General features: G+C 41.6%; 1 protein-coding gene across 3 annotated transcripts in view; it reads right to left on the reverse strand.

The window, feature by feature from the left end:
• The window catches only part of esyt2b (extended synaptotagmin-like protein 2b), a 48,421-nt gene extending 37,488 nt beyond the window's left edge, over window positions 1-10,933 (reverse strand). For all 3 annotated transcript variants that reach the window (XM_046356256.1, XM_046356255.1, XM_046356254.1), the window contains exons 1-6: window positions 10,169-10,933; window positions 6,788-6,829; window positions 5,612-5,746; window positions 5,250-5,326; window positions 5,001-5,073; window positions 1,988-2,077 (exon numbers count right to left, since the gene is read on the reverse strand). In XM_046356256.1, the coding sequence (XP_046212212.1) occupies window positions 1,988-2,077; window positions 5,001-5,073; window positions 5,250-5,326; window positions 5,612-5,746; window positions 6,788-6,829; window positions 10,169-10,576 (825 nt within the window). In that variant the 5' untranslated portion in view covers window positions 10,577-10,933. The remainder of the gene's footprint in view (window positions 1-1,987; window positions 2,078-5,000; window positions 5,074-5,249; window positions 5,327-5,611; window positions 5,747-6,787; window positions 6,830-10,168) is intronic.
• Between the last annotated feature and the right edge of the window lie 701 nt (window positions 10,934-11,634).

Here is an 11,634-nt window from a genome sequence, read left to right on the forward strand (position 1 = left end):
GGGTATGGGGAGGTTAGGGTTGGGATTTGGTAGGGGTCGAGAGCTTCAAGTTCCTCTGTGTCCACATCACTAAGGAATTAACATGGTCCACACACACCAGATGGCTTTCAGATATTTCATTTTGGACACCAGTGAGAGTAAATGGCATTCCTGTTCATCATGTTAAGTTCTACATTTCAATTTGTAAAATATTTTTTGACATTACATATTTGAACATAAACCTAATAAGGTCTCTTTTTTTAGATTATAACAAAGTGGGGAACTCATAGTCTTGTGAAAGCCTCATTAAAACTATGAACGTGTCAGTGCTCAACCTTAACATACATGTGACGACAATACAACAAATCAAACGGAATGACATTTACTCTCACGAACGGCCGAAAACTACCATCTGAAAGCCACACCCCTATTATCCACACCTCCAGTCTTCAAAGAAAATGACCCAACTAAGTGACCCAACTGGCTGAAACAAAATAAAGTGTGTTCTGTCCACTATTTACCAAGCGCTGGGTTATTTTATAACCCAGCATTTTTTTTAGTACATTGTGGGGCAACTAGAGCTTCTTCTCCAAGCAAAACATTTATCAACTAATGGAGGATCATTGAGACCACATACACAGGGACTTTGCAGCTGTGCATTGCAGCTGTGCATTAGTGATCTTGAGTAGCCTTTCTAAGGGCGTTTTCCCTCCAGTTCTCTCTGGCAACAAAGCAAGGGCTTCGCCTAATATGGTCTCCTAGTTGTGTCAGAATGTTTTATTTTATTTGGCAGTCGAGATCGAACCATTTCAGGAGGAGAATGAAAGGCCAGTCCAACTAACCGAGCCTGTATATAGCCTCTACTGTATATAGCCTCTACTGTATATAGCCTCTACTGTATATAGCCTCTACTGTTATAGCCTTTGCTACTGTTATTTTTCAATATCTTTTTTTACTGTTGTTTTTATTTCTTTACTTATCCATTGTTCACCTAACAACTTTTTTAACTTTAAAATTGCACTGTTGGTTAGAGCCTGTAAGGTCTTCAACAGTTGTATTCGGCGTGACCGGGAGACCCATGGGGCGGCACACAATTGGCCCAGCGTCGTCCGGGTTAGGGGAGGGTTTGGCCGGCAGGGAAGTCCTTGTCCCATCGCGCACTAGCGACTCCTGTGGCGGGCCGAGCACAACGCATGCTGACATGGTCGCCGGGTGTACGGTGTTTCCTCCTGGGTTAAGCGGGCATTGTGTCAAGGAGCAGTGCGGCTTGGCTGGGTCGTGTTTTGGAGGACGCACGGCTCTCGACCTTCGCCTCTCCCGAGTCCGTACGGGAGTTGCAGCGATGGGGCAAGACTGTAAACTACCAATTGGATACCACAAAAAAATGACATAAAAATAAATAAATAAATAAAAATAATGAAGGGTTGTCCCTTTCACTGTGATGCATTCTGGAGAATATGGTATATAGTCTGTCTCCCGACATCAATGAAAAGAGGATCACTTATGATCTTTGCAATACTTTTTATCCTTTACCTCAACATTTCCTCTATAAAATGTGCATAGCTGTTTTCCCATTTTTAGGATGACAGATAACAGAGATATATATAGCATGCCCAACAGTTGCTGTTCCAGAGTTTGTGGTCTGCTCTCACGGCACCACGTAACAACACTGTGATATACAGTCTAACCACTACACACTCTCCTCCTGCTTCCCCTCTCTGCTGTCTGCTCTGAGGTTGGTGTAGGCAGTGATAAGAAATCCACCAAAGTAGGACTAGCCTGATCTGTGTCTATTTAAGGCTCCAGTGTCACCAATGGGGACTGGTATTTGACTTAAATCGGCCAAATGTTTAGGCAGAACAGGGGCCTGGAGGCTCAGCACTAGAGGAAGGAAGACAGTGATAAAATACCTATTGTCAAACAACTGTCCTGTTAGCAGCTGACGATGCAAGTGGCCTGAAATCCAAATGGTAGAAAGAGGAAGTGTGTACAAGGTACTAGAACTTACAGGTTTTTTCAGGAAGAACAGGGACAGAGCTCCGACAAGGGGCATGTCACCTAGCAATGGCTCCATGACTACTCTCAACACTCCATGGAGCTGTGAAACACAAAAGAGGCATTAAGATAAACACACTCGCTCGCAGAGATAAAACAGAAACACACACACAAGACACAATGTTAAGGTAGCTTTCAGTATCATGGAACTAACACTCTGCAGGTCCTTGACCCACCTAATAAGCTCTATGGGAACATTCCAGAGCGGAGGCTTGGACATTACAAAGATGGCCCCCCTCACTGTCATTATTATCAGGCCAACATAGAGCAGTTATGTTATGTCATCCTCAACTTGCTAAACAAATATTGAGCTAATAATATCTCTCAAAGACTAGCAGGTTGTTTAAGTGCTGATTTATTATTATGTTGACTAATAAAAAATTCACACAAAAAGAAGTGGTAGTTTTAATCATAAGCCTGGTGTTTCCAAACACCTCTATGATGTGCTGTGAGTATGAGAAATCGGAGCTGGTTCGGTATAGTCAGCCTGGTCTCATACACTAGATGTAACATAGTAAATGTAAATCCGGGCCATCAAATGAGTATAATATGTTACGTTTGGTATGGTTACATGAGACAGAAGTTTACTTAAGGCAAAAACTAAAGTGGGGTGGTTGGTCAGGGTGGATGAGTGGGCGTACAACGCGAATGTCGATCAACCCAAAGGTTGGGTGTAGGAATTTCATCACGGACAACTTTTGCATTTTAACTAATTAGTAACTTTGCAACTACTTACTACTTTGTAACTACTTAGCATGTTAGCTAACCCTTCTCCAAATCCAAACCTTAAAGGTCCTGAACAGTAATTCTGAAAAGTATTACCAGGTAGTTTGAAAAGACTGGGTGAGTGGTCAGGGAGCTTATATTCATGAGCTCACCTTGACTGACAGTGTTTGTAATGCCTATGTCAAGCAACTTGGATGCAGCGAGCAGTGTTGCAGTAAAATCATCTCAAGCTAATTTGGTGATACACAAAGCAACTTAAACGACAATGAAATTGCATCACTGATATGCATTTTTTTTGTATATACACATCTCCCATTTGGCATGTCCTTGCTGGGTGTTTCAAGACAGCACTGATGGATGATTGACTTGACCTAGCTCAGAGTTTTAACTAGCTTCCCCCAGTTCCATGCAGATGAAGACCAAGACAGTAACTAGCTAACACAGATTAAGACCTAGCTAGCCAGTAACTAGCTAACACCAGACACAGATGAAGACCTAGCTAGCCAGTAACTAGCTAACACAGATTAAGACCTAGCTAGCCAGTAACTAGCTAACACCAGACACAGATGAAGACCTAGCTAGCCAGTAACTAGCTAACACATATTAAGACCTAGCTAGCCAGTAACTAGCTAACACCAGACACAGATGAAGACCTAGCTAGCCAGTAACTAGCTAACACAGATTAAGACCTAGCTAGCCAGTAACTAGCTAACACCAGACACAGATGAAGACCTAGCTAGCCAGTAACTAGCTAACACATATTAAGACCTAGCTAGCCAGTAACTAGCTAACACCAGACACAGATGAAGACCTAGCTAGCCAGTAACTAGCTAACACCAGACACAGATGGAAGGGGAAACATATAAATATCTTTGCCATAGATGAATAGGGTAAACTTTTAATTATAATTATTTTTTAATTATTGCTGAAACCCTACAGTCAAAGTAGAAATCTAGCTATATAAACCCCACCCTTCTACAAACATGCCTTAGCCAATGTTGGTTACAAGGCCGTACTTATTTAAATTAAATAAGAGAATATCATGTTATCATTGGTGTATTAAAAAGAGTGGTAAGGTGATGTCACCTTAACATTGAATCCAACTTTTGATTTGATTTTAACTGTTTGACATGGGAGATGGGACCAGTGGGTCAAAGATCAAACTTTATCAATGTAGAACTAAAATAAATGTTTTATACTTTGGTCGTCATACTAGTTTCCTTCAAATATTATCACATTTCATGAAAAAAATTATTTTGATGGTTCATGACCTAACTCCTAACCCTAATTTTAACCCCAAGCCTTAGCTAACCATAATCACCTAGCTAAAATTAGCCCAAACAAATGAGAATTCGTAAAATATCATACGTTTTGCAAATTAGTAACACATTGTGTGAATTGCAATTCGCAACATATTGTTTGAATTGCAATGCGTAACATGTCATACAAATGAATACATACCATACGAAATGGAACATATAATGCATTTTACATTTAAGTCATTTAGCAAACGCTCTTAAGTAGTAAGTGTATACATTTTTATATTTTTCCATACTGGTCCCTCATGGGATTTGAACCCAAACCCCCGGCATTGCAAGCACCATACTAATTGGAGTGTCCCGGATTTACATGTACTATGTTACGTCTACCCCCGAGTCCAGGTTGGTATTATAGGACTTTCCTTACTAACAATACTAACAGATCTTAGTCTCCAAGGAGACAGATTGCTTTTCCTGCCAGCTATGTTTCACTGCTGCCATGCAATGGCCAATGGCATATAAACACTTGTTTTGTTCTACCCTCTATTCTCTCCCACACACACACACACACACACACACACACACACACACACACACACACACACACACACACACACACACACACACACACACACACACACACACACACACACACACACACACACACACACACACACACACACACACACGGTCACTGATCACATGGTATTTTGCTTGCAAGTCATTGCAATGAAAAACAAGTTGAGCAAGCGGGCATAATAAAGTAACTGTAATATGATTTCACAACATTGGTTTGAATTTAACCATCTTCTACTCGTCTGAACAGGTCTTTAGTGGCAGAAACGACAATCATACCAACCATTACAGAGTTTTATAGTCCATTTCCGGCTGTAAGTGAAGTGTATTTGTTAAAAAAACTAAACAAAAACAGTCCCTCCGCCTGGGGTTTTACATTCCTATGAAATAGAATGTCTACATTACCTGTATGCTTTTAATACCAGCTTTGCAGTAGTACCTTTTGACGTCCACATCAATTTCAGTATTTCCAACAAAACTGAAAGGGGGAAAAAAACACAATTATCAGCATCAACAAAAATCACATGAAAGTGTTCATGTACAGTTGGTGTAATTGAATAACAAATCATTAAACCACATGACTTACTACACACAGTACATTCTATGACAAGCCAAAGGCTAAAAATCTGTCCAAAATAGAGATAGTCTGGTCACCTGATCTGTAGGTCCATGATGATCTGACGCTTGTCCACATTCTCTGTGTAAACCTTGACCCCGTTAATCCTCAAAGGCTAAACACAAATACAAGACAAATGACATCACCACCGGGCCTCACGCTTGTGTTTTACCCAGTATGAACTTCGCCACTACTCTGTGACCCTTCCTGGAAGCTATTAAGCAAACACCCCATCCACCACAGTCACGTGAACAGAAAGGGCTTCTAGGGATGATCGTGCCCTTTTGCCCTCCAATGGCAAAAGTGCAGCAGTTAGTTGAACAGTTAAAAAACATCCCATAAACAGTAAGCATAATGCAGGGTTCGGTAGAGACTCCTGCTGATAAGTATTGATGCTCACCTTGTCCCCCATGTCAATCTTGCTGAAACAGAAGGTGCTGAGGTGGGAGTTGGCTCCCTTCACAGCCGGCTCGATAGTCTCGCGGAACAGCTTCTCTACGAACTGGCAAATATACGGCCACATCTGTTTCACAGTCTGCAGGGCCACAGGGAGGAAAACGGATCAGTGAGTTGACACTGGGCCCACATTCTGACCATCATCCAATGAGTCATAAAAGAACATTTAGGAAGCAGAGTGAATTCACTGAATTCATTCTTCAATATCAGGGCACATATTCAAAAAGTGTCTCAGAGTAGGAGCGTTGATCTAGGATCAGTCTTGCCTTTCCATCATTTTGAAATAAGATGGGTGGGACCTTTTTCCTAGATTAGCGCTCCTTCTCTGAGACTCTTTGTGAAAACTGGCCCAGCAATATTCTAAAAGTGATGCGAAGGCATTTCAATTGTCTCATCAGTTCTATAATACTGGTGAAATTCACTATGAAATTTCAATCATCATGTGTTTTATTTCGGTCATGATGTGTAGTAACACAATAAATATTTGATACTTAGTTTTCAGGTCATTATGGAACGGCTTAAAGCGGCAATCTGCAGTTGCTACATCTAATATTGGACTTTTAAATGAAATATATATTATATAATTATTGATTCCGTGAAGAATATAACCTGAGCTTAGTTCAACTGTAGTTCCCCATCAGAACCCAAAATCTAAGTTTTATTCCATTGTTTGTAAACCATGAGTGTAAACAAACACTGTATAGCCTCAAAGCATGGTTAAAACTATGATTTCTATCTCATGGATGGTAAGTCCTTCTATCGATAGATCCGTCTAGGAATTTGAGAGCATTTACACTTCTCCATCCCTATCCCTTAGCTGTTTACCAAAAACAGTGGCACGGTGACCAGATTGCCCTTTTAAGAGACTCTTACATCTGATTGATTTCCTGATTTATGCATAGAGTACGCTGCAAAAATAGAGCAGCTGTGTGGTTCAACCCACGGCAGGGTACAGTACATCCCAGTATATCTATATTTACAGCGCTGCAGTGAGGGAGGGAGGGAGGGGCTACAGTACAGATACTGTTCCAAAACCCAGCAGGGAAAAAGTAGGTCTTCATCAAAATAGAAGTGGAACATCTGACACACTATGTTCTTTTTGTTGTTGTTGTTCTTTTACCTTATTCAGCCACTCTACTCTTTCTACATCTGGGAAGTTGACCTAAAAGGAAGAAAATGAGACATCAATGGGTCTTGGTATTGTTACTGTTTACATGCTCAAACACTGTTTTATTTTCCCATTTTCAAGTACCAGTACTCATACTGATTCCATCGTAACAACCACATTGTTGCATTGTTATTTTAACTTAAATAGCTGGTGAATATTCTACCTAGGTTCAGCAGCAGTATGTCTGCAGCCTGGGTTGTGTCCCAAATAGCAACCTATTCCTATAGTACACTACTTTTGACCAGGGCCCATAGGGCATAGGGTGCCATTTGGGATGCAGTCTGCTTGAACCCTCCTGGCTATTACAAAGACATAACAGTACTGTAGCTATCCACTAAATACTGCACACAGTATGCGCTGTGCATCAGTGGGAGAGCCCTGAGCATACATACTGCCCACACAGCCCACATACTGTACCCACACATGCACACATGCACACACACACACACACACCACTTTTCATAGGCCTACAATCATTATAGTCTAAAAACAAAACGTTTCTATAGAGGCTGCCACTCGGCCAAGCCTTTTCAGAACAACACAGAGGAAGTGTGCTGTCATGTGTTATCCTCTTGGGAGAGGTGGCACTAGAGGTGTAGCCGTGGCAACAACATTGAATGCGACAGCTACAGGGGGCTGTAATGCTAATTCAGGTTAGAAAAGCGCTGATTCAGCATTAGTGTGACAGCATTGAGGAGCGTAGGCTCAGAAAGTGAGAGGAATGGGAAGTAGGGAGATAAACTGCTGCTGGGTTTGACAGATTCAGGCCTAGCGTTTTTACCAGCCACAAGTGTGGCTGTTATGCAATCAGGAGCACTCAAGTTGACAGGCTTTCCATTAACCTGACATATACTGTAAAGCAACCAATTCACAAAATAGAATAAATAAATTAGGAGTGATATCAAATTACTGGGTAAGTGTCAAGAGGATGGATGTGCATCATGCCTCACAACAGAAATGGATATGTAATTTAAAATCCAGTACTGTCCATTTAAGTGAATTGAATAGAGATGCTGTTATATAACTATAGAAATGCTTTGGAAGCATGATGGAAGCAACTTGCATGTACTGAATAACATTACACACCTGAAGGTATAAAACTCCATTAGAGTGGACATCAATGTATCCTATCCCTTTAAGTGACTCAGGGAAAGGATTGACTTGTTTTCCTGAACGGTAGCTAACTTGAGATGGTTGGTGCTTGTGTCTCATAGGAGACAGAATAAGCAGCAGCATCTTACTTTAGTGTAGGCAGTATTAAGCACTGGCCTGACTCACAGCAGATTTATTTCCCAAACAAACAGGAGCAGTCGGGGCATTCACTATTTATGTATGAGAGCACAGCATATTTCTTCCTGTTCTGCTACTTGTCTCTAGGACAAACCTATAGAGCAATGTTTATAGATGATGTGTTACACTGCTGTGTGTACATGATCTACACTTTCCTTTCCACTCACTCAAAGGTACAGTATGTGCACTGAAACTAAGGGTGCAAATGTGGAGATTGCGGTTGTGGATTTCGATTCCAATCAAGAGAGCAGGATTAGAACACATTATACTTGTACTATCTTGACAAGGAGGTGGGCAACTATTACTGTACCTTCGTGTCTATTAGATCATCCTATTGACATAGGGAATAGGTGTATTTCACAGTGTGGTGGAAGAGCAACTCTGTCTGAGTGAGTGTATCTCCCAGAGGACAGGACGCTTTTGTATAGCTCCTTGATTCAGATACCTCCTTCTCCTCCTGCCCCTTCTCCTGCTCCTTCTCTTCAGAAACACAACCCAAGTGTCACATTACAATTTTTTTAAATTAACCTTTATTTTGACAGGGAAGTCACACTGAGACCAAGGTCTATTTTACAGATGAGCCCTGTAGATACAAAAATATACATTTCTATACAATAAAAGGAAGTAACACATACGTTAATCGCACAAATCCACACAATCACACACATGTTTCAGCGTCTCAGTCTGAGTGATCAGCTGGGAGTGTCCAGACTGAGGCAGCTGAGCACCAGCGGTCAGTCTCTCCTTCAGTACCTGAGGCGTGCCTATGGCATCCTGCCAAGAACAGGGCACAACACAGTGCGGCCAGTCCAGCTCAGTACTGCTAGGCACAGTTTAGCACTGCACAGCACAGTAGTGACTAGTGAATTGTGATGAGAAAGCGGTAATATACTGACTTGCTGAATCGATGCTGCTGGCAGCTCCCTGTGTGGAGCAGCTCTGAGGCAGACATTTAATTTCCCTCTAAATTAAATCATCTTTCGAGAGACCTTCCGATCTAGTTCATCACACTACCTTCAGCAGGCTTCTATACACATTAAAAGGTGCCCATAAGGACTATTTTTACAGAGCCCTTTGGAAAATTGTGTCTTGGAAACGAAGCCACAAGGCATGACACAGTGTGACAATGCCAAACATTTAGGATAAAAATAGGGTGAAAATTGGTCATGTAACCCCATGTTTTCCCCTTAACCAAATTAGTAGTCACCTTGTCAACTGAAAGGGCAGAAGAGACAGACAACAACTAAAGACTGTCCTAGTTAGCCACTTGCTGAGCAACAGATCTCCAGAAGCACAGACATTATAAATAATATTCTCTTGTCATCAAGTATATGCCTAGTAGTATATGCCTAGTAGTATATGCCTAGTAGTATATGCCTAGTCTTCAACTTGGGTCAGATGGCATTATTGTAGGGTTTATCGTAGGGCCCTAAATTTAGCTAGACTGTTTATGTTTATGCCATCCAGTCTGTTTATGCCATCAGAGTGGTCCTTGTCACTCACTGTCATGCCAATGACAGCACAAACAGATCTGGGACCAGGCTAACAATAAGTGAGGTTAGAATGGGTGCATCTTTCAGGCATAATAATGCATGCAAAGTGGTGTTAGTTACCAGAACAGTGGCACGGCAATGTGTCTTAAAATAACAGGGTTCCTCTGGGACACGTGTCCCTCCCATCCCGGTGTCCAGTTTACCATTGTGCCATGCTGTATTTAGGGGGGGGGGGGGGCTTAGTCTAATGTCACTGCTGGGGACAGCTGCGTGATCAGAGCTTTACATGTCAACACTGATCAGGTGATGGTTTTCTAAGAAACTAAAAAGTGATTAGTCACGTGCTGTAGCCTACACAATAGGCTTATTTGGGTATTAGAAAAAACACCTTCAAACTTTCTGGATAATTATATGACTTCTACATTTGAATATACCAAATGTAGTCGTCATATAATAATCCAGAGTGACTAATTGAATAGTGGGATAGTGAGAATATTGTATGCACAATGACAGTATCCAAGGCACCTTTATAAAGTCATCTTGATCTTACCCATGATGGCAAATCAGAAGATGTCAGACTTTGTTGGACATTTCTCTCCTCTTGTTCAAAGAATGCCAAGGCTCTGTACATTCGGGTGTTCTTGCCTCCTGTGTTTCTCCTCCACCAGAAAAATATCACAAGCCCTATTAGAAGCCAACTAAAACTAAATTCTAAATATCCCAAAACATATATGGGGAAAATGAGCACGAATGTCTTCGTAAAGTGAATCCATGTCTTGGTTAGGTCACCCGCAGACGACCCAGACGTGTCATTGCCGATGTCTCCTGGTGGAACGACGTTGGTACTGGGTTCGGCGTGAACATGGCTCGGTACGTTTTGCCCATTCTCCTTTGATCCAGCAGAGCTCCCATTATGTGCATGGGTACCTCGTACAGCCGTCATACTGTCTCTTGACATTCCTTGCTTTGCGCCCACAGTTTTGATGGATTTTAGAGTAAAGACCTAAACCGAGGCTTCTGCTATTCTTTATTAAACTATCACCAGTGTTCAACCTCCTGCGCAGAGCGCAAAGACCCTCTATCAACCCCAGATTACGGTCACGTTAGTTCACCCGCATCCAAACCCATTTTGTCCTGCTTGCTTCCCTAATACCGAGTTGAGTTCGTGTAGTCCATTTGCCATAACTACTGCAGTCTCACTCTTCGAACACACGTGCTCATCTCTCAGCGCACGTTCGCGTTCTGTACTCCTTCTCAGGTTAACGTTTTTCGTCATGAATATTATTCTGGAGGCAGTTTTGCACAGTGGTCAATAGCTGGCACAGCCACAAAGTCAGAACATCTGATGTTAAACCAGTAGAGGCTGCTGAGGGGAGGACGGCTCATAATACTAGTTAGGAGAAGTAAATGGAATGACATCAAACACGTGGAAACCATGTGTTTGATGTCTTTTCAGTCCAGCCATTACCATGAGCCCATCCTTCCCAATTAAGGTGTCACCAACCTCCTGTGTGTTAAACCTAACCCTAACCTTAACCACACTGCTAAACCTAATACCTAACAATTAACAATAAATTAATTAATTGACAATGAAGACATTTTAGACATTTTATTTTTCATACATTTTTACAATATAGCCAATTCTGACTTTGCAGTTGGCCTAAGTGGAAATCACTCAGTTCTGCCTCCAGGTCAAGACTCCTGACAATAAACGTCAACTTCTACTCCATCAGGGAACTGTTGGTCAAGGCAGCTCCATGCGATAGAGGCACAAAATCGCCAGCCTGTGCCGAGCAACTGTAGAGACATGCTCATGTATGGACCACTAAGTGATAATAATAATAATAATTATTATTATTATAATAATTATTGACAACAGTTATCCTCTTCGTCCATCATCATCTTCGTCACTTTTACTTTAGCCCATCGGTAAAGTGGCTTTTCAAAACATAATGCACAAATGACCATCACACCCTCATTCAAAGGTTGACTGAAATAGGTCTGTATCAGGCTTCT

This window comes from Oncorhynchus gorbuscha, linkage group LG07, assembly GCF_021184085.1.
Source record: "Oncorhynchus gorbuscha isolate QuinsamMale2020 ecotype Even-year linkage group LG07, OgorEven_v1.0, whole genome shotgun sequence".
Classification (NCBI taxonomy): domain Eukaryota; kingdom Metazoa; phylum Chordata; class Actinopteri; order Salmoniformes; family Salmonidae; genus Oncorhynchus; species Oncorhynchus gorbuscha.